Genomic DNA, 22,787 nt, shown 5'->3' on the forward strand with positions numbered 1-22,787 from the left:
TTTAGCTGATGACTATTTCACTGAATAATATTCCAGTTTACCATGTTTTTGTTGTCCAAGAACATTATAAATGCCAATTCATTTTTTTTATTTTTGTAGGTAAACTTAAAGGTTCGTGCGAGTTTGGAGTCCAGTGTGCTTGTCTTTGCCTGCCTCGTACTCCTCATAACCCCGTCGCAATGTGGGGGCTATCGAATGTCCGTTAAATTTTGCTGAAACATTTTAGGATATAAAAGGGAACATTTTCTGTAATTAAAATGTTGTGTCACAGGCACAGACATGGAGGAATGAATGGAAAACTGAAAAAATGCCCCAGCATAGAGTAATCTCCTGCGTATTGAAGACAGTGTCCGCAAACCAGTAGGGAATAGGATAGGTTTTTAACCAATGTCATTGGAGCAGTGGATTATTTTTTAAAAAAGTTTTCTGCAGGCGCCTGGGTGGCTCAATCCTTAAGCGTCTGCCTTCGGCTCAGGTCATGATATCAGGGTCCTGGGATCGAGCCCCACATCGGGCTCCCTGCTCGGCGGGGAGCCTCCTTCTCCCACTCCCACTGCTTGTGTTCCTGCTATCGCTCTCTCTCTCTCTGTCAAAAGAAAAAAATGTTTTCTACAGTCTGTAGCAAAATAAAATAAATTCTAGGTGACTCAATACTCAAGGGTAAAAAATAAAACCACACAAGTGTGGAACTAGGACACAGTTGGAGATTTATGCCATCTCAGTAAGTCGGCTGGGCTGAATGTTCGTGCGCTCCCAAAACTCACAGGAAGCCCTACCCACCAGACTGAGGGTGTTAGGAGGTGGGGGTTTTGAGGGGGTGAGGAGGTCCTGAGGCCAGAGTCCCCCATGGTGGGATTGGAGCCTTTATAAAAGAGACCCCAGAGAGCTTCCCTGCCTCTTCCGCTGGGTGGGGACGCAGCAGAAGGCACCAGCTGAGGCCCTCACCAGATACCAAATCTGCCAGCACCTTGATCTTGGACGTCCAGCCTCCAGAACTGTGGGGAATAAATGTCTTTGTTTATAAGCTGCCACATGCGTGGTATTTTTGTTATAGCAGCCGGGATGGACTAAGACAGTTGGGGGTGGGCCTTTTTAAGTAGAGTCCTCAAAGGAGAGCCCCGTGTAACGCATAAAAGTGAGGTTGACTTAACCACAGAGACCTTTAAGCTTCCATAAGCCAAGAGGATGGCTTTGTCACCTGTCTTTCACCATTCTGTTCTCTTTTGGTTTTCTGCTGCTGCTGTAACAAATCAGCATAACCCTATTGGCTTATAATACACACTTGCTGTCTTATAGTTCTGGTGCTGGGCTAAGATGAAGGTGTTGGCAGGGCTGCAGTGCCCCCGAGACCCGTGCTCTTTCTCATCTTCTTGCCGTGCCCGCGTTCTCGGGTGGTTGATATCTCCTGCTCATTTCTCATGGTGGCATGAGGCTGGGGAACCTCTAGGCCTCACATGTGTGTTCCAGGCAGATGAGGAAGGGCCCACACTGCTGGTGACCGAGCTGCGCTGGGTCACAGGGCCTCCCCTGGCTGGACGCCTCCGCCGAGGAAAGGGTGCGGGTGCGGCAACTCAGTGGACCGCCCTGGTGTCTGCCACGGGGGCTGTTTTGTTTCCATCTGTTTTCCAAGTTTACTCTGATGAACAGAAGACTTTATTTTTAAATTTAATTTTTATCTTTTTTAAAAAGATTTTACTTATTAGAGAGGGAGAGAGAGAGAGAGAGAGAGAGAGAGAGAGAGAGGGCACGAGTGGGGGAGCAGCAGTGGGAGAGGGAGAAGCAGGCTTCCCGCGGAGCAGGGAGCTCAATGTGGGGCTCGATCCCAGGACCCTGGGATCATGACCTGACCTGAAGGCAGACGCTTAACCGACTGAGCCCCCCGGGCGCCCCCAGAAAACTTTTATAATAAAATCATTAAGTCTTTAAAAAACACATTTATCTTCTTTTCGTGATTCTGCATTCTGTTTTTGACGAAATGGCAGCAGATGGGAATTTCCAGACGGGCATTTCAGCATTAGTTCGTAGTCCTGCCGCTGGCACACGGTCCGGGAGCAGAGGCTGCTGGAACTGGGCGATGCTGAGTGGCTCCCAGCTCCCAGCAGCCTCGTCGGCAGCGGCGCCTGAGGCCCTGCCGATGCGGTCAGGGCTGCGGCTCCCCGGGCTGAGGCCCATTTGCCCGGCAGGCTGAATGCCCCGTTGTGTGTGTGGCGTGGACCTGTGTGGCGCCATTCATCCCTTCCAGACGGGCCCTCGGGACCCGTGGCAGCTGAGGGAGAGTTGCTGCTCAGGCGTGTAGGTTACTGGGAACTGGTCCTTTTCCCGAGTTAGTGTGGGCTCTTGAGGAAGCTGGAGAGAAGCTAATCGGTTTTCCTTTCTTTTTAAACAGCATCCGGCATGTGTACGGCGCCCAGCACCCCCCCTTCGACCCACTGTTACACGGCACGTAAGTGAGGCCTGTGGTCATGCTGCATCACGCACGCGCCTGGGCGTCCTGGTGACCCGCCGGCCTCCTCGGGGTCCTGAGGGGAGCAGCGTGGTCTTCCCTCGAGCAGACACGCGCCAGGGCCTCGCACGACTGGTCCTGCGGACAAGGGCAGAGGAGGAAGCCCAGCCCAAAGTGGAGGAGAGCACGAAGCTGGCACCCCCTTAGCTGATGGGGAGGGCCTGGCCCCGGGCCTGTTCTCGGTGGTCAGCTCACTTCCCTTGCCCTCCACTGCACGCTCTGCCCCTGTGTCTGGCTCCTCCACCAGAGCCACGCAGGGGGCTGGTGTGACCCCCCGCCCGTGCTGGCGGGTGTCACTGGGCCCCCCGCGGGGGCTCTTGCCCTAGTGGTGCTGTGTCGCATCTGCACGCCGAAGGACAGCCGCTCCTGCCCCCGCCGCCCCCACTGCTGCCTTAGGTTTGCGGGCACTGGCCCGTGTGAGGTTTGGGGACTCCCTGTGAATGCCGTGACTGCGGTGCTGGGGTTCCTCCTGAGTGGCTTCTGTCACTGAGCAGAGACTGCTCAGCGGTACTGCCCCTCGAGAGCCTCTCCTTCCTGCCCCCGAATCCTAGGAGTCCTCTTCTGTTTTTTTTTTAGGATTATTTATTTGAGAAAGAGCGAGGGCACAAGAGTGGGGGGGTAGGGAGGGGGGCGAGGGAGAAGCAGACTCCCCACCAAGCAGGGAGTCGGATGTGGGGCTCGATCCCAGGACCCCGGGATCACAGCCTGAGCCGAAGGCAGACATTTAACCGACTGAGCCCCCTGGGTGCCCCAGGAGTCCTCTCTCGGATGCCTCTTTGGGTTGTGCTTGCTCTTCACCCTCAGCTCAGTTGACACTGGAAGCTTGAATGTGCACCTTTCATCCAAGGGCTCCTTTCTGACCGGTCGTGGGGTGAGTCCGCTCCAGCCTCCGAGGGGACAGCTGAAGTCTGCCTTTGCTTTGCAGCTTGCTCAAGGGCGCGCCGAAGGTGCCCGCCACACCTGTGAAGGCCAAGAGCATCAGCACCTTCCCGGAGTTTGGGAGCAACACCAGCGACGCCTGGGATGCCGGCGAGGACGATGACGGGCTCCTGGCCGTGGCAGGCGAGAGCCTGAACACCGATGTGGTCATGGAGACGGCCCACCGCGTCCTGCGCAACCACAGCCAGCGGCAGGAGCGCCGCAAGCCGCAGGAGGCGCCGGGCCCCGGGCAGGAGCCACAGCCTTCGGCAGAGCCTCCTTCGGTCCCGAGCGGTGACCTCCGGCTGGTGAAGTCCGTCAGCGAGAGCCACACATCCTGTCCTGCAGGTGGGCGGGGGCGCGAGGAGATGATGTACAGTGCTGCGAGGGAGAGGGGCTGGAGGCCTCTCGGTGCGGGAGGTTAGCGGGCGTTCCGTCCTCTTTGCCACAGGAGCTCGTGCCCTTGGAAGACCTTGAGGTTGTGATCCACGTGCCCACAGGCCTTCCCAGGCAGGAGAAGCCGTAGACTTTTCTTTGTGTCCCCAGCTGAGTGCTTCTTTCTCTCCTCTGGGTGGAGGGTGTGGTGTGTGGCTTTCGTGGCCTGGCTGTGAGAGGCCCACAGTGAGCACCAGGCCCCAGGGGACTGTGTCTCCCTTCTGAGTGTGCCCCGGTTGTCCCAGGGGGAAATTTCCAGCTCAGGGGCCAGGCCAACTGCACGTTCAGAGGCTGCACCTCCTCCGGCAGCTTCCAATGACACCCCTCCCCCGCCGGGACATCTGCACGTGGCTCAGAGTCTGTAGGGGGCAGAGTCTGGGGTGTGGAATGACTGCCTCCAGGTCATAAACTCAAGGATGCGATCAGCGCATGTCTTGTACCCCGTGCCTGGTGCTCAGTAGCCTTTCTGGAGACGGCTCTCAGTAGCTTTGCTTTTTGTTTTTGGGGGTGTCTATGATGTAAAACAACCCAGTATTTGATGAGCCTCTGTGATGGGCCAGACTCTTAGGGCTTGGGGTGCCCCCAGGAAGTCCCTGGCCTGGAGTGTGTGTTCTGGTGAGGGGGACAAGCACCGACCTACACGTTGGGTCAGTAAGGAGGCCTGAATCGTGCGGGGAGGAGACAAGCGCCCTGGGTCGAGACAGAGGTGGGAGGTGGCGACAGCAGCCTGGACCTGGGGCGTAATCTTCAGTCAGAGCGTCCAGATGCCCTCCTGAGAAGGTGACACGAGCATCAGTGAGGTGAGGCAGTGAGGCGTGGGGAGCTGGTGGCAGAGGGGCCAGCCTGCACTGCGGCGGACTCACGGCCTCCCTCTCCCAGGGTCTCTGGGGGTCAGGGGGACTGCCCCTTGTTTACAGAGGAGAGAAGAGGGCATCGGGCAGCCTCAGCTTGCCCTGCTGGGACCACGGAGCTGGCGTTCATCCCCCTGTCTAGTTTTCAGAAACCCGTCCCGGGAGCTGACTAATGTTTGGAACATCACACGTCATCGTGGGTGAGAACGCTGTGAATTAGTTCCTTTGACCAGTTTTCATATTGGAATCTGAACTGTTTTTCTCCAAAATAGGCTGAACTTCAAAGTATTTGAGTTTAAAAATGAAAATCTGGTTAGGGCTTCTGCGAGTGGGTCGGGGTTCCCCGAGACTGACGCATCCTATGCCGATTACCGCCTGCGCGCCCCGGCCGGGCAGTGCCCTCAGCCTGGGTGCCTGTTCAAGTTGGCAGGCGCCCCGGATTCCTCTGCCCTCTGCTGTGCCCCACGCCTCTGGGGCCTGGGTAGAGCCTCTGTGACACCTGCCATCTGAGCAGTTGCTGGGGGGCGGGCCTCAGCACCCGTAGAGGTGGGGGCCCATCTCGGCTGAGCGGGCAGGCTCCTGTTCTCTCAGGCCGTGGGGCTGCTGCGAAGAGCACCAGAGGCCGATGGTGCATGAGCAGCAGAAAGTTAGGTCTCCTCGTTCTGGAGGCTGGAAGTCAGGTCAGGCGGCCAACACGGTTGGGTCCTGGCTCTCTTCGGGGCGCAGACAGCTGCCTTCTCACAGTATCCCAACATGGGGGAGACTAGAGAGGGGAAACAGACTGTCTCGTGACTCCTCAGGAGCACAGATCCCATCAGGGGACCCCACCCTCCTGACTTCCTCTAAACCTGAGGCCCTTCTTCCTAACACCGTCCCGTCTGGGGAAGGACTTGCGCATACGGACTTTGGGGCCTCACAGCATTCAGCCCATGGCCAGGTATGCAGTTGGGCTGCATCCTGCCAGGGTGGGGAGCCTTGGGGTGGCCTCCTCCTGTAAAAGCCAGGTGAAGGATGCCCCAAGCGGCTCATGCTGGGGAAGGGGCCGATTACTGTGTTTGCCTCTGCCTCCACCCGCTTGCGCATCAACCATCTTTGCTTTGCTTTCTGAGCAGGCTTTTTGTGAGCAGTTCATTTCATGATAGCAGCTAGTGTTTATCCATCGCTTACTGTGGGGCAGAGACTGTCTCGGGCCCTCGTCGTGAACAGATCCCTCTGACTTTGCAGCCAGTCTAGGAGAGAGCTTACGGGGGAGGTATAGGGAGGTCACGTGGCTCGCCCAGCATGCTGAGCGGTGGGGTAGGGTTCAAGTCCAGGGCGTCTGAGGCCAGGGCCTGCTGCTAGCTGCTGACCTCCCCACAGAGAGCAGGGCCTCTTCGCTGGTGATGCCGCCCCCAGGGGACATGAGGTCCTGTTTTAGGACCTTTCCTGTTAACATCTGGGGCAGGGAGTGTGTGCTCCTGGCATGAAGTGGGCAGAGACCAGGGTGCCTGGCCCCCAGGGGACTCTCTGGCCCGACCGTGCACAATGCCAAGGAGGGGAGGGCCGCTCTGGAGCCCGAGGTGGCCTCTCAGGGAGCCGACCCCACGGGTGGCTGGCAGTGGTGCGCAGAACTCGTGGGCCTGTGTTCAGTTTCCTTGGTGGGCTGTTAGTCGTGGGGATGGCTTACTCGGTGTTGGCGCTAAGACGACCACGTCAGCCCTCATTCTTACTGGGCTGGGCCCGGCGCAGATGTGTTGACTGGCAGGCAGTCTAGTGGGGAAACACAAGGATCTGAGTCTTTCACCTCCCTGGGTGGAATGGAGCCTTGGAGTGATGGACAGGACCCAGAAGCACCCACGGGTAGAAGTCCCAGTTCAGTCTTGTTGAGGAGGGCCAGGACGTGTCAGGGAAGGCTTCAGGGAGGAGGTGATGTCTCTAAGGTTACCCGTAGGGTGAGGCTCCAGGCTTAGGAGGTGGGGCCATCCCAGCCGAGGGGAGGTGCCGGGTGGGCTGGGCTGGCTGACTGCACACCTCATCTACGTGGTTTGCAAGTTCCCCCAAGGCAGGGACCATGTCCCATTACCTTTGTTTCCCTTTGGGGTCCTGTGTCATTACGTGAATGTTGCTGAGCTAAACTGAGGTGTCTTCAGGGCCTGGTGACCGCGGGCTCTCCCCTCCTCCATGTTCTGCCCCACTCTTGTCCCTGCACCGGCCCCACGGCCCAGGGCCAGGCCAGGCCTCTGTTGAGGTGAGGGACCTGTGAGTGCCATTTCATGTGACTGTGCTCCTCGGAGCGGAGTTGTGTTTCTGGGGCCTGGACGCTGTGTTTCACGGGGCCCAGTGTGATCAGAGTGCTGCCTGCCCTTCCCACTTCCGGCATTGTGTCGGTGCCTGTCCCTTTATGGTGCGCCACCGTGGGAGCTCACATCAACCCACGCAGCGTCCACAGGGCCTGCTGGCTGCCCTCGCCTTTGGCCTTCAGCCCTGGGTAGATGACAGCCTGAAAGTTCCGGGATGCTGCAGCAGGGGTCTCCGGCCTGCCTTCCCCGCGCCTCCTGCTTACCTTTCGACTGTCCTCACTTTCTTAATCAGCGTCTGAGGTATCTGTACCTTTGTATCTGAAGTCAGATGCCGTTTGCTTGGTCTAGGGTGCTGCTGGCGTAATGGGGAGCCTGCGCCTTTGGCTGCGAAGGGCTCAGTGGGCGTGGCTGGGGAGGACTGTCCATCGCTGATGGGGACTGAGATGCAAGTGGGTCCTGGGTGGACACTGGCTGCCCCGGAGGGGGACACTGATGTGTTTTCCACTTACAGTAGCAGGGAGACCTGCTGTTGACCTTCCTGCTTCCTCGGGGGGCAGGGGGCATCACTGTGCCTTGCAAACCCTGCCTGTCCCATCTTAGAGGGGGACCGGATTGTGCTCTGCTCAGGACGACGTGGTCCTTACATGTCGGAGTAGATCACAGGGATGCTCTCTAAGATGGCGGAGAAGTAAAACTCAGCACGTTTGGTTCCGCGTTAGAACGAGGAATCCCTCCCCCCGCCCATCGTCTTTCCTGAGGAATCATGACGCACAGCAGAGTGGCAGATTCCGAGGGCGGGGAGGAGGGGGTCTGAGCATCGCTGCCCTGGGCCTCCCGGAGGGCAGGCCGGTGGGGACACCTCCTCCAAGCGAGGGGTCAGCCCTGCGGAGGGGCTGGGACTTGCCCTCACCTCGACGCCCACCTCTCCAGGCTTTTCTGGAAGCTTAAGTGGGCCAGACACTGCTCCTCTGTAGCCTGAGGGTTTCTGTGTGAAGCCTTTCCAGGCCGTGATTTTAGGGTAATGAGTCAGCTCTGCGGGAAGAAGGGGGTCGGTGGGAGTCTGACAGCGGCGGCGAGGAGCCGGCATGTTTTCTTCACTTTGTTTGGTTCCCGCCCCATCTCCTGGAGTTGGTTTTTTCCTCTACTTTAAATTTCAGTTCTGGGAGATGTGACCATTCAAGGGTATTTAGACCTGGGGGTGTACAGCCTGGTGCTGCCTGTTCCTGTGGGCCCCTCGTTGGTCCCTGGTGGCTCTTTCTGAGTGGGTGTTGGGCCTTGGGCTCTTTTCTGTGGCTCTTCCTGGTCCGGGTTCCTGGATTTAACACACGGTTTCACTTCGGCCCTGTGTGTCCCCGTCGGTGGGCCTTTGTGCGTGGTGGTAGGTGGTGCCCTGGGGCGGGGGGTGCTGGGCAGGCCTGCAACCTGCTGCCCCTCCCCTGCTTGCATGCGCTCTAGCTTCCTGTGCTTTCTCTTGGTGATGGTCCCTGCCCGCCTCCCTCATGGGGCTTGGGGAGATCCAAGGGGTGCAGTGCCTTTGTGGGCTTCATGCTCCTCCACGTGTGGCTCGGTGGCTTCCTTCTGTGCTCAGGCCCAGGTGAGCCCCACAGGCACCAGCAGATCCTTGGGTTGTGTCACCTGGGCAGGCCTGCTAGCAGTGGGGGAGCCGGGGGGGTCTGGAGTTTTCTGGTTGTCGTTTTGCTTTTGTGTGAGGCATGTCTGTTTTCCCAGGGAGTAACGCTCTACCAATAAGGCCAGTGGGCTTCTTGGGTGTTCACTAGTTTCACTTTATTGCCCCGGTCACGCGGGTCTGCACTGGCCGGTTAGGGGAGGAGGGGATGGCTGTGGCACGGTGGCGTTCCCGAAGGGCAGGTGGCGCGGGTGGGAGCCTTCTTACTGGGGAACAGGGCCGTGGGGGGGGTCCAGGAGGCCGTCCTCACCCCCTGCGCGCTCTCTCCGCAGATAGCGCCGGCGACACTGCTCCTCTGCAGCGGTCCCAGTCTCTCCCACACTCGGTGGCGGCCGCCATGGGTGGCACGTCTGACCCCAGCGCCCTCAGCAGCTCAGCGTTAAGTGAACGAGAGGCCTCCCGGCTCGACAAGTTCAAGCAGCTCCTTGCCGGCCCGAACACAGACCTCGGTGAGTCCCCCGCTGGCGGAGGGCACGTGCACCTGCGCCCCCACGTGTGGTTTACTTTGTCAGAGGGCGATGTGTTTGTGCCGTCCTGCGCGAGTCACAGAGATGAGCCGTTTGTCCTTGAGGTTTACTTCAGCTGTGTGTTGGTCATGGGCTTCCGGGGCCATTGATCTGGTATTTTCTGTTCTGTTCTATTTTTTAATGCTCCGATTGAACTCCTTTGGCTTCTTGGGGCTGAACTGGTTTGCTCCACAGGACTGGCCAGCTTGGTGTCCCTGCTTTTCAGAGTCTTCGTGGGGACAAAGAGCTGGTGACCGGGGTCCTGAGTGCTGCTGACTTTACACCTTCCTTGGTGTAAAGTGTGGGATAGGCCGTGAACACCCCGGGAGCCCAGGCGGGGCTGGGGTGGGCGGGCCAGCAGGGGGCCGTACAGTCAGCAGTGTGGTTCTCAGGGGTCACCATGGCCGCGGGGCCGCTCTGCCACCAGGCTCTGAGGCGGGTGCTCGCCTCCAAGTCCATTTGCTGGGCTTCCCCTCGAAGCCGCGTCCTTTCCTCGGTACGTCTCATCTTTGCGGAGTGCCACGCTGCATCGGGCATCTTGCTGGCTGCGGGGGCTCTCCGGAAGGTGGGATGTGGCCGCGGTCACGAGATCACGCATGGTGGAGGGTGGGTGCCAGGGTGGCATGGAGGGCTGGCGCGCCTCGGCAGCAGTGCCCCGCTCCGCCAGCAGGTGGCGCGTGAGGCACAGGGCTGGGCTGCCCAGCAGGGAGGCGGGCGGAGGTGGAGCGAGCATGGAGCTGAAGGATAGGCCGCGTCCCTGAGGATGCTGCTCCCCTTGTGGGTGCAGAAGGGTTCCTTCCCGCGAGTTTCTGCGTTTTCATTTTCCTGATTGATTTGCTCACGCACACGTAAGACAGTCACGCGGCAGCAGAGGATGTGCGGTAAAAATGTGTCGCTCTCCTCTTCCCCAGGCCTGCTTTCCCTCCTTCGCGTGATTCCAGGTGTCTTCTTCCAGGGACAGGAAGGGAGGCCTCTCGTTCTCTTAACGCTGAGCTGCTGAGGGCGCTGGGGTCAGATCACGCACATGACAATGCACGTGACGTCTTAAACCTTTTATTTTGGTGTAATTTCAAATGTAGAAGAAAGTTGCAAGAACGGGTTAGGGTTAGGGTAGGTGACCCTGTGACCCATGCAGCCCCACAGTCAGCATGTTGGAGCCAGGAACACTCCCCCTGTGCTGAGCTCCCGGGCAAACCCTGCAGGTCCCCTCCCCTGGCTGACCCCCTGAAGGTTCTGTCCCCACCTGCCATGAGTTGGAAGTCCCCACAACCTCCTCTTCAGGTTTGGATAATCTGCTCCAGTGGCTCATGGAACTCAGAGAAACATGTGTGATTCTTGGGCAGCCATGAATCTCAGCTTCTTCATGATGGGGGGCAGCCCAGCAGCTGAGTGACCATGCAGGGCTGCCTCTGCTTTTATTTCATTTTTTTATCAGAAAAGCAAGGGCAGTTGCCTCAAAGCGTGGGAGAGGAGGACAAAGGGATGGCAAGTATCCTGAAGTGGTAAAGCAGTCCTGCACCCTCCCCTAGGGGCAGGCACTCAGGGAGGCAGTCATGGGATAAGGGAAAAGTGGGATGTTTGTGCTAGCAAGCACCAGGTGCAGAAAGGGGACCTGAGGGTTACATTCTTTCCTAGCTCCTAACCTGTGCCCTGCCCCTGGGGATCATGGGATCCTGCTCCTACTGGGCCCTTGCGTTCAATAGTCTGAGAACAGGAACGCTGTTGACCTTTCAGCTGCTTCCACAATCACTCCTGAGGGCTTACAATATATTTTCTAAGAATAATTCCACACTTCCTCCGTGAGGTGGACTACCTGGTATGCACAGAGGTGGACATGAAGTTCTGCGACCACGTGAGTATGGAGATCCTGTCCCCCCTCTTCGGCACCCTGCACCCCGGTTTCTACCAGGCAGCCCGCAAGGACTTCAGCTACAAGCATTGGCCACAGTCCCAGGCACACATCCCCAGGGACAAGGGCGACTTTTACTACATGAGGACCTTTTTTGGGGGGTCGGTGGTAGAGGTTCACCGAATGACCTTGGCCTGTCACCAGGCAATGGGGGTCAACCTGGCCACTGAGATTGAGGCTGTGTGGCACAATGAGAGCCACCTGAACAGGTACTTGCTGGACCATAAGCCCATTAAGGTGCTGTCCCCAGAGGACCCGTGGGACCCTCAGCTGCTGGGCTGTCCCCGAGAGGACCTGTGGGATCCACAGCTGCTGGGCTACGCCCCATCATGAAGAAGCTGAGATTCATGGCTGTGCCCAAGAATCACCAGGACATCAGCAGTGGTTATTACTTGAGGAGTCATTTTGGTGCCCACCGGGTCTTTCACTTGAGTTAACAGATGAGCCCGAAGGAAGGACGTCATCAGTTAGGAAGTACAGACGAAGGTCAGAGTGGAGGTGGGCAAAGGCCTCTTTAACTCAGAGAGCGGGGGAGCCCCGAGCTTCTTCTACACACCTTGCCCTGCTCATCGATTCCAGCTGCCTGGCTCTGAGTTCTGTCCTTTTAATGAACTGGTCATCTAGTAAGTAACATGTTTCTCTGAGTTCCATGAGCCACTGGAGCAGATTATTCAAACCTGAAGAGGAGGTTGTGGGGACTTCCAGTCTGTAGCCCATAGCTCAGAAACAGGGGTGACCTCTCTGCCCAGCCACTGGCTGACCACTGAGTTAACAGCACAGGGATTCAGTGGCCACACACAGCAAAGAATACAGACTTGACAAAGTGAGTTCAGAAAAGTCACTAAGCCAACAGTAGCAACTACAATGAGCAGCAATCATGAAGCCTGGAGTGGGGAAGGTCTGATGTTCAGGATGCTTCCATTATAATATTCATAATCACACCCTGGACTTGTCACTGGGGCCAAGTCCCCCGGCTGGGGGTCAGGTAGCTCCTACATGTTCCACGTGCCTCTCTCTGGCTCCCCCACCCGTGCACAGTCCTATGCTGCTTCCCAGCAGAGGTCGGTTTTAACCAAAGCCAGGAAGATGGGATGGGTTTTCCTGACTCCCCACCCCCTGCCCCACAGAGCTGCAAGAGAGGAAAAAGATTTCCTCAACCCTGTTAAGGTCCCCGGCTGAGTCTGGAAATTGACAAAGACAGATGAACAGGAGAAAAGCAAGCAAAATGTATTGGTTGCTTTGGTGGGAGCCTCACAAGACCATGAAGACCAGCAGAGGTGACTGGAGCAGACAGCTCTTCTACCTTTTAGACAAAGAAGCAGTAAGTGTGTGAAGAATTGACAGACGCAGGGGTTTGGACTAGGGCTCGTAAACGGTAAAGAAGTAACTAGGAAGATAAGGGTTAGTTTAACCAGGTGTGTGTGTATAGACCCCGTGATCCTAAATTCCTTGACTCTGGTGATAAGCACGTCATCTCTGTGGTCCGGGGCGAGAAAGTTCCACATGGCAGTCTTCTGACCTGCTTAAGGGAAAAAGGGCTGATGGCTGGGGGTCAGAGAGACCTTCTTGCTTTGCTCTATGCAAAAGTTCTTTTAGCTTCTGTATTTATTTTGCCAAGGTGCCATATTCAGGGTAGTGTGTCCTGACCCTCACTGGCCTGGTGCTGTACTCTGCCTCCTAGTATCAGGACATTGGATGTGCTGCTGTGGAGACCTTCCAGCCCTGGGGTAGCCCCTTGTCCAGGGAGGCACCTGCCTCAAGGGGAGGGTCGCTAAGGGTGGCCGCCCCTCCTCAGGGAGATTGGGTGGGAGAATGCAGATCTTACTTCGAGAAACTGACTTTATTTCCTGAAAAGGTCTACCTGATAGTGGGATCATACGGGAGTTCTTTTTTTAGTATTTTGGGGAAGCTTCATCCTTTTCCCAGCATGGGTGTGCCAACCAAAGTCAATTCCAGATGATTTTTACCTATAAACCAGAGATTTTGCAAGAACCTCTCCAGCAGAGAACATGAGGAGAACAGTTTCAAGACCTTAGACAGGCAGAGATTTCCCAGGATGCAAAATATACTAACCGTAGGAACAAACTGGTGACTTAGAAACTATGAAATGAAGAACTGGTTCTCCTTCTTCCATTTCTGGCTAGTGTGCTGGTCTGTGCCTCGATCTCACCTCAGGCAGCTGAAAGGTTGACCTCCCAGGTCAGCTACCACTGAGATGGCTACTGTTTCTAGAAATTCTTCGGGGTGTGGCCGGTTTTCCCCACCTGTGCACTGATCAAGTCGGCGACCTTGGACAGTGGAGCCATGGGTCCTCCAGGCATGGTTCTCCCCCAATGCCCCAGTAAAGCCATTCCACTGAGGGTTTAGGGGGACCGGAGCTGCCCCTAGGCAAAAACACCAGAGGTTCTCACTGTCCCTACCTGGCCTTCAGATGCTCCTCAGTTACTCCTGTGCCTCTGGTGTCTTCCTGGAACCCTGACCTGGCTGGTTTTGGACAGTTTGTCCAGTGGTACCCTCACTTTCTGGGAGGGGGATTTGCTGGAATCCGCAGTGTGTCCTGCAGCCCCACCGGGATCACTTTTTGAAGGCACGTCGCCTGGGCCATCTGAGGACTCAAGACTGTGGGTCTGTGGCTTGGAGGGATTCTGAGCAGCTGGTGGGATTCTGAGCGCTGGTGGGATGGGAGGGCTGCAAGGCCCAGAGGCAGGTTTCCAGGAAGCTGTCTGGGGTCCCCAGCATCCTGCCGTTTTTGAATCAAAGCCCTGAGATCTTTAAAATGCCAGCAACGTTACAGCATGGGCCAGAAAAGCAAATGTCCCTGTGCACCCAACACCAACTAAACTATTGGCCATTTCTTGTCACTTGAGTTGAGTAGAAAGGATTGGGAGTCAGGGCTTGAGGGGGGTCCTGGGTCAGACTTTGCGTTTGGGGGACAAAGGTCATCCGGACAAGCTTGTGCTGAGGCTGAGGAGGGGGTCTGTGTGGAGACCCCAGCTGCAGGCACTGCTGTCCAATGATGCCCCCTCAGCCCGACCCAGTGCACCTGCTGCTGGGGGAGAGCCTCCCCCCTCCTCTCTGCCTGAGGGCTCTCTCCTGCACGAGGTGTGCCTCCTCCCCTGCCAGTCACTGCCAGCCTGCAGCCTGGGAGGGTGGGAGGGTGGCTACCCCGAGTTCCTTCAGCTGCTCGGGGAGCGCCTGCCCGCTCCTCTCTGCCTGAGGGCTCTCTCTCACACCAGGTGCCTCCTCTCCTGCCAGCCACTGCCAGGCTGCAGCCTGGGAAAGTGGCTATCCCGAGTTCCTCCAGCTGCTGGGGGAGCGCCTGCCCCCTCCTCTCTGCCTGAGGGTGTATCCTGTACCAGGTGCCTCCTCCCCTGCCAGTCACTGCCAGCCTGCAGCATGGGAGGGTGGATACCCTGAAAACCTCCAGGCCTGTGGACAGAGTCAGTGCAATGTGGTCTCCCAGCAAGTCTGAGCACCAGGCCCCCACATTGCTCACTCTCGTCCTATGGGCTCAATGTGCCACATCCTCCCTCAGGCTCCCTGGGTCCGAGTCCTCCTCTGCTCGTGGACCCTCCTTGGCCCAGGCTCCACACGCTGGGACTGGGAGCGGGTCTTCTGGACGTTCTGGACTCTCGCTTCTGTTCCGGTGACACGGGCACAGGCCGGCCTCACAGACTGCTCAGAGGAGACTCAGCACAGGACGATGCAGGTCGCTGTAAGGGGAGATGCCAAGTGACCCCAGAGGGAGCGCACAGGCCTTGCAGAAGGCGCTGGGCTCATGGGGCTCAGTGTGGGATGCGGGCGCCCAGCCAAGGGGCATGGGGAATCCTGGTGAGGGCGGCCCTGGCAAGTGGGGGAGGGGGAAGCCACGGAAGGGTCTCAGAAGAGGGAGGAGACAAGGAAGAGGACAGGACAGAGCTTCCCAAGGAGGTCGATGGAAGGATCAAAGGATCACAGAGACCCTTGGGGAAACTCGGAGGCCCTGGAGATGTTGGCTGAAATGCTGTCATTTGGTCAGAAAAATTGTGTCACAACTCCCCAGTTGACACTGGATGATTTACTCTTTGTTGGTTCTAGGAATCAGTGCGCACCTGCCATTAGAACTCACATGGCATGAAGTCTAGGACATACTTACTTTTCATCACTTTTCAGGACGAGATTTTTCTAGAGGAGGTGCTAAACACGGGTCTCTCCATTCTTTTCTTTGTGCGACTGGCCTGTTTCCAGGAGCAGATTCCTAGTGCTCATCGCCAGAGCTAGCCGTGAGGACTGCCCCCCATCACCTCCCACAGTGGACGTGACCATGTGGGTTGGGGGGTGCTCACTGATGAAGCCCCAGTGCTCAGTACCCAGCAGGGACCCCAGATCCTGTGCTGAATGAGGGAGGATGGGAGTGAGGGAAAGAGAGAGGGAGGGACGATGGGAGAGAAGGAGGGGAGAGAGGGAGAAGGGAAGGGAGGATGGGAGGGAGGCAGGATGGGGAGGGGGAGGGGAGAAAGGCAGGAGGAAAGGGAGGATGGGAGGGGTAGAGGGGAGGGAGGGAGGCAGGGAGGATGGGAGGGAGGCAGAGAGGCAGGGAGGGAGGGAGTGGGGGAGGGAAGGGAGGAGTGGAGGGGAAGGAGAGAGAGGGGGGGATGAATGAGTGAATAAATGACGTAGGGAGGGAGGGAGTGAAACCACAGAAGCTGGATCTGTACCTCAGGAGCCATTATTTGGGGTGAGGTCCGAGGGCATCACAGCCTGGGTCCTGGATGGTGGCTCAGGGCACGTCCATCTGTCCTCCCAGTGCTGACCTTCCTTCTCCTTGGACCCGGTGTCATCCTGGATCCTCTCCACCTCCTCCTCAAACAATTCTCAATGTTCCCAGGAACAGGGTGGCAGGAGGGGTCTCAGGAGGGGCTTCCCGGATCCTGTGCCCCGAATGACAATGTGACAGTGGCTACAGGGCATTCTATCATGAGGACTGGGACCATGGATCCCATCCATCTCCTTGGGCATTAGCGTTGTTCCATTCCCTGCTCTCTCCACCACCGCTGTGATGAACACTCCTGAAAGCAGATCTGTGAAAAACCGAGCCAGAGTTTCCGGGGGTGAGTCTGAGGCCGAGCATGCCAGGTGATGGGTGCACCTGCAGCCTGGGATGGGTGATGCTCACTGTTCTCCCAGACAGGGGTGCCCGTCACCCTTTCCTCCAGGGGACCTGCATTGGACCTCCACTTACTCACGTTCTCCCCAGACCAGACACCTGCCAGTCTGAGGGTGATGAGCGCTGCCTCCATAGGGTTTCCTTTGCCGGAATCCTTCCCCGGGAGCTCCACATCTCTGACACATATTCCCTGCATGCCTATCCTCCCCCTTGGACTGGCATGTGTTTGGTCTCCATCCCTGTGGAACCCAGTGACTTGGAGCGTGGTTTGTACCAGAGTCAGGTGAAACCTTTCTCTGGCCTTGCTTTGTGGTGTGTCTTCCAGCTTTCTGCGTTTACCTGGTTTCTGTGTGGGCCGCAGGAGTAACCAGCCGTTTCCTGTCTGGGGTCAGGCTGTGGTGTCCCAGCAGGTACAGGGGTCTCTGCCCCGAGATTGTGCCTGTAATTCCTTTTTTTAAAAAAGATTTTATTTATTTGCGAGAGAGAGTGAGAGGGAGAGAGATCACGAGCAGGGGGAGTGGGAGAAGGAGAAGCAGGGTTCCCATGGAGCAGGGAGCCCAATGCGGGGCTCGATCCCAGGACCCTGAGATCATGACCTGAGCCGAAGGCAGATGCTTAACGACTGAGCCACCCAGGCGCCCCTGTGCCCATAATTCCTAAAGTGGCCTCTCTGATTACATCTGATCTGTAATCAATCGGGGATTTCAATATCGAATAAGGGAAATTTTATGACAAATAAACAGAAGAAAACGAGTCCCCTTTGAAAATAAGTGGGCAGACACAAAGGCTCCTATTGCATGATTCCATGTACAGAAACATCCAGAACAAGTAAAAGAATAGGGAGAGAAAGCAGCTTAGGTGTTTCCAGGGTCTGGGCTGGGGGCGAAATGGGCAGGGGGGCTTCTGGTTCGGGGACTCCTTTGAGACATGAGATATTCCACAGCAATCTTCTGGGGTGTGGTGGCACAGCGTTGGGAATGTACTTATGCTCATCACATGTTCAGTTGAAAACAAGTAATTTTATTTAAAACAAATAATAAACAGTATAGAGAACATGAAAATGAACAATATGAACTAGAACAATATGAACCAGAGAGAAAGAACATAGGGGGAGGGGATGAAACAATCTGGCGGGGCGTCGGGGTCCGGCGATGGACCTAAGGGTAATTGTACAAGGAGCTCTCCCCGCAGGGCTGTGGGCTCTGGATGTGGCTCTGGGAGCCCTGCGGGAGCAGGAGTAGGGGCAGGGGTTGGGATAGGGGCAGGGCCAGGGGCAGGGCCAGGTGTAAGAGCAGGGCCAGGGGCAGGGGCAAGGGGAGGGATAGGATCAGCAGTCGTGGCAGGTGCAGGATCTAGGGCAGGACCTGGGTAAGGAGCAGGAACAGGAGCTCAGGCAGGGGCAGGGGCAGGGGCAGCAGGTCTGGCAGGGGAAGGGGCAGGAGCAGGAGCAGGAAAAGGAGCAGGAACAGGAGCTCAGGCAGGGGCAGGGGAAGGGGCAGCAGGTCTGGCAGGGGTAGGGTTATGAGCAGGAGCAGGGTCAGGGACAAGAACAGGAGCTCAGGAAGGGTCAGGGGAAGGGGCAGCGGAGTCTGGCAGGGGCAGGGAGAGGAGCAGGAGAAGGAGCAGGAACCGGAGCTCAGGCAGGGGAAGGGGCCGTGGCTCTGGCAGGGGCAGGGGAAGGGGTAGGAGGAGGATCAGGAGCTGGGTTGGAGCAGTGGCAGGTGCAGGATCCAGGGCAGGAGCTGGGTCAGGGGCAGGATCCAGGGCAGGAGCTGGGTCAGGGGCAGGAACAGTAGTAGGAGCTGGGTCAGGGGCAGGTGCCAGTTCTTCCTGGTCCACGTCAGGCTGTCCGTGGGTGGGTGCCGGGTCACCTGCCGGCTCCTGGTCTCCTCCTGAGGTCGCTGCAGGCACCACCACTCCGTCCAGAGCTGCCGATGGAGTTGGAACGGGCTCGAGCTCCTCAGGTGGTGGGGCAGCTGTGAGAGGAGAAAAGCTCACCCCGAGCCCGCTCTCTGTGGGCCTTTGCGGAGACAGAACCCAGCCCAGGGCCTCCCAGAGAAGCCGCAGCCAGGAAGGAGCCCTCCCTGGGGTGTCTCCCCGACTGCAGTCCACCCGCTGGATGCTCTGCGCCCAGTCGTTGCTCCAGGCCCCACACCAGCCTCTGGGGGCTCGTCCCTGTGGGGCCAGCACCGACCCATCCCCACACACCACAAACACCCAGCCCCAGCCTTCTCACCCTCAGGCTCGGTCTCCGTGGGCTCCGGCTCCTGGACCACTGTCCGGTGACCAACCACCTGGGACAGTGGTGTGGGTGGTGTTGGAGGTCTTGCCCGGCAATCCCCAGCACTTGTTTTTGGGGATGCCTGTGGGGTCAACCCCTCCATCAGGGAGGAGGGCCTGTCCGCCAGCCGCCTCGGGAGGTCATCCGTGGCCTTCTGCAAAGACAGGGACGGGTAGCCGGCTGGAGGCATCACAGCCCTGCCTGGCCATCCTCACTGTCCTCCTGCCCAGTCCCCCTGCTGCTCCCAGATCAGACACAGACCTGTGAGTGCACAGCCCTGCACCCGGGATGCAGTGACCCATCCCTGCAGGGCGATCGGGATAAACCCTGGGTAGAAGGGGCAGCGCCCGCACACCCCATCCCACCAAGCCAGCCTTGACCTTGAACATGACCTGCCCACTGGGAATCTGACCCCTCATCAGCCTGCTCCTGCTCAGGGTGGCCCCACCCTGCATGAACCCTCTTTACACACACACACACGCACGCACACCCACAGACACACACGCACGCACACTCACACTCACAAACAGACACTCACAGACACACACACACACGGAGGGGGGCCTGGGGCTCCACAGGCAGATCAGAGCGTGTGGGGCTGGGTGGCAGGCTCTGGGCCTCCTGGTGTCACCTTTCTGTCCTTCTGGCCAAATGGCCAGAGGCTGTGGGGAGCCCTGATTCGACATCCCCAGCGGGGGACAGCGTTTGCAGGGCGCTCTTTCTTCAGCCTGCAGCGTCCAGATTTGGGGAAGCAGCACCCGAACATGCTTTTTGTTGGAGGGTCTCCAAAGAAATGAGCTGGGCAGGGGGCTGTCTCTGGAATGTGGGTGCCTGGTTACCGGGGTTCCAAATTCTGTTGGACTCTGTTGTCAGGGAAGTGAGGTCACCACTGCCTGGGGTCCCCTTACCCAACTTCCTCCTCACACAAGATCCCCGCCCGAGGGCCCCCTCCCCCGGCTGCTCAATGCTCCCCCTCCCCCCATGCCCCATCCATACAGTGACTTCCTCACAGCCCCCCCACAGCCTTCCCAAGGCCTGGGTGCAGCCGGTGTCCCCGCTGTGAGGACACAGAGCTGGCTTCAGACTGGGCTCCCCTGCATGCCCAGGGCTGTGACCCTGGACAGACCCTGTGCCTCTCAGGGCCTCCCCAGGCTCCCCATCTGCACAGTGGGGTGTTCTGGCTTCTACTCCTAGGGAAGCCATCAGGGGTAGGACCTCTACATACATTCCGGACCTGCTCTCACAGGAGGCTGGGGCACACTTGGCAATGCAAGGATGAGCCAGGGGCTGGGCGGCACATGGAGCACAGCTCAGAGGGGCCTGGGTCTGCTCTGGGGTCTGGGCAAAGCCACCCCCTTCTTGCCTGTTCCCAGCCCCTGTGGGAAGGTTGCAATGAACTGATTCCGACCTTGTCCCCTGGTGACGCACACTTCCAGGGGCTCCCATTAGGTTTAGGCTCAGGCCCCGGGACCTCGTCTGCGCCCACGTGCTGGGCAGTCCCCACAGTGGTTCCCGGGCATTCCCGCATCCTGCTCACACATCCCTGTGGAATCCCCTCCCCTCCGGGGTGGATGGCCTGTGTGACCGCACTCTCAGGAGGAGAATGGGGCCAAATGCTGGGATGTCATTTCCAAGCTGATGGAGGAAAGTCTGTGACTTCTTCTGGTTCCCACTGTCGTGTGTTCATTCTCTGTCTCCTTCTCTGTTTCTGTCTCTGTCTCTGTGTCTCTCACAGGAGCAGGATCTGTGGACTCCAGGGGTGATGTGAGAAACCTCAGAAGCCTCCCTTGTCCGTGTTTCCCTCTTCTGTCCCGGTGCTCCGTTCCTTCCTAAGGCCTTGTCACCCGGACCAGAGCAGTGAATCTGGAACCTCTTCCAAATGGAGACCCGGAGGCTGCAACAAGGAGGGTCTTGGCCTTGGTCCCCAGACTAGTGGTCAGTGCTCTGCCACGTTCTGCGTACCCAGGTCCTCAGCCCCCCAAGCCCCCAGTCTGTCCTCTGCTCCGAAGGACCTCGAGGGAGTACAAAGCATTTTCCCAGGACTGGGGGCACAGGGGGTCGGGAATGGAGATCCAAGGCCAACAGGCTCTCCCACAAGCCTGTGGGACCCTAGGGACACTGCATCTCTACAGCCCAAGTGACAGAAGAGTAAGCTGAGGCCTTTGTGCTGGAGCCCCTCTGGACTTGGGGGTGGGTATCTCTTCCTGCTTCCAAGTGCCCAGGCTGGTGATGGACACCGGAACCCAGACCGTGTCCTCTCCCAGTGCCCTGGCAACCGCCCTGGGCCTCTTGGGGACCCCTGACCCTCAGCCTGGCCTGTCTCCCCTCCCCATGCTATGGATCTGGGTCCTTGCCAGGAGTCCTGATGCCCTGCCCCATGGCCCAGCTGTCTGCAACCTGTTTCTTCTTTCCCCCCTGTCACCCACCTCGCTCCCAGGGTTTCCTCCCCTTCTGACCCCCAGCTGGGCAGTCAGAGTGGTGTGTGTGTGGGTGTGGGGTGGGTGTGCAGGTGCATGTGCCTCTACGTGCCTGGGGATGGCAAGGTCATGTCCCCACATGGGACGGTGTGGGTAGCTATTCCTGAGGATCTGAGGGGCTCTCACCCCCAAAGCAAACCTCATGGGAGGGTTGGGACTGGAGAGCAGCTCCTTGGACTCTGCACCCCTCATTTGTCCTGGGCCAGTCCCTGCCTCTCTTGACCCAGGTTCCCAACTGTCCCTGAGGGTCGGACATGGAAAGGCTTGAACGTGGCTGCTCCTCCAGGGGTAGGTGGGGGACAGGTGCACGCAGGCCTCCCCACCGAGAGGGCCAGCCAGGTGTGTCATGGCCAGGTGTGCACAGACGACCTGCCCACAGCTCCTGGACCATGACCCAGCCCTGCGGCAGATGTGCACGAGACCCATGGCTCCGCACCTGACCGGTCCCCCGCGTTCCCTCACCACCTCTGAGACAAGGGCTCTTCTTCGTCCTAGGGCCCGTCATCCTTCGGACAATGAGAGCAGAGGGATCCGTATGTAGGGGAGGCCGGCAGGGCGTCCCACGCAACATCGTGTGCCCATCTCTGCTTTGTCGTCTAGGCTTAGTGGCGGACCCCCACCTAGAAAGAGGCCCGCGGGGCAGGGACATTTGTCTGCCCTGTTCCCTGAATTATGGAAAATGTCTAGAAGGGGCTTCCTGTCCATGTGTGGAGTCGATGAAGCCCAGCCAGCACCTTTCAGATGTCTGAGTGGCTCTGGGGCCCCTCTGCCAGCCCCCAGGGATCCCTGTTCTGGCTCCACCCAGGATGGGAGCCCCAGATGGAATCTGAAACCTCCTCACAGCCAGGAATGCGGCTTTGCCCGGGACACAGGACAGCGAGGCTTGGGGCAGAGACCTCCTTCACGGTGAAGAGGAACCGCCTCAGCCCCAGGCGACCCTCCCCGTGGGCCGGCCACAGGGTCGGGGAGCCGTCCCAACAGGCCCGACGGCAACCCCGTGTGTGGGGCCTGGCCTCGTGGCACGCAGGGTCCCCAGGAGACACCTGAGGTTCGGAGAGGGGACGTGCCAGGCCCGAGACACACAGCCCGCAGGTGAGGGGGAGCCTCCGGGCGGGACGGGGGGCCCTGCTCACCTTGGTGAGCAGCAGGTGTGGGAAGGGCTGGGGAGGCGTTCCTCTGGGAGGTGCTCCGGGAGAGGGGCCACAGGAGAGGGCCTGGCCCGGCTCCACCAGCTTCCTCAGGCTGTCAGCACGGACCGCCCACAGCCTCTGGCTCGCCCCCAGCGGCAGGGCCCACTCAGGTTCACGGTGGGGCTGATCTGTGGTAAAGGAGGGACAATTCACAACACAGAAATTGCAAAACTATTCCTGTCCGTGTCCTGAAGTGCCACAGAATATCCAAATTGGTTCGGATCATCTTCCACGTATGTGAAGGGTGATTTTGTACCTGGCCAAGGCTGGGGCTGGACCGGGTGTGTGTGTCTGTGTGTGAAGGACCAGGTGTGTGTGTGTGTGTGTGTGTTTGAAGGACTCGGTGTGTGTGTGTGTTTGGCGTGTGTGTCTGTTTGTGTGTGTCTGTGAAGGGAGCAGCCCAGACCCCTTGGGTTGAGGTCATGGCCATGTAAGGGGCACAGCCGTCGTGGCACCCCGGGTCGTCAGTGTCCCGGATGGCGTCGGGGCAGGAGACACTCCCGGCCCTCCCCGAGCCTGGTCCTTGAGCGCCCTCGTCCCCACACTCCCCCTGAGCCCGCACCAGCCCTTACCGACTGCCTGGTGCACGTGCCCCACGCCGGGGA

General features: G+C 58.6%; 1 protein-coding gene across 1 annotated transcript; it reads left to right on the plus strand.

Moving 5' to 3' along the window:
• Positions 1 to 2,907: 2,907 nt before the first annotated feature.
• Positions 2,908 to 20,371, plus strand: LOC135363148 (TBC1 domain family member 22A-like). The gene is made up of 3 exons (XM_064583837.1): positions 2,908 to 3,769; positions 8,946 to 9,122; positions 20,251 to 20,371. The coding sequence occupies exons 1-3, from the start codon at positions 3,592 to 3,594 to the stop codon at positions 20,346 to 20,348; spliced, it is 453 nt and encodes a 150-aa protein (XP_064439907.1). The 5' UTR covers positions 2,908 to 3,591; the 3' UTR covers positions 20,349 to 20,371.
• The last annotated feature ends 2,416 nt before the right edge of the window (positions 20,372 to 22,787 follow it).

This window comes from Mirounga angustirostris, unplaced genomic scaffold, assembly GCF_029215605.1.
Source record: "Mirounga angustirostris isolate CCGP_5_RB_7025 unplaced genomic scaffold, mMirAng1.0.hap1 SCAF_34, whole genome shotgun sequence".
In the NCBI taxonomy this organism is placed as follows: domain Eukaryota; kingdom Metazoa; phylum Chordata; class Mammalia; order Carnivora; family Phocidae; genus Mirounga; species Mirounga angustirostris.

What these genes read in the sequence shown, in the direction of transcription:
- LOC135363148 (XM_064583837.1), top strand. Translation starts at nt 3,592, where the DNA reads ATGGAGACGGCCCACCGCGTCCTGCGCAACCACAGCCAGCGGCAGGAG. An exon ending in CCACACATCCTGTCCTGCAG is followed by an intron (nt 3,770 to 8,945) that starts GTGGGCGGGGGC and finishes CTCTCTCCGCAG; the next exon opens with ATAGCGCCGGCGACACTGCT. An exon ending in CGGCCCGAACACAGACCTCG is followed by an intron (nt 9,123 to 20,250) that starts GTGAGTCCCCCG and finishes TGTCTCTCACAG; the next exon opens with GAGCAGGATCTGTGGACTCC.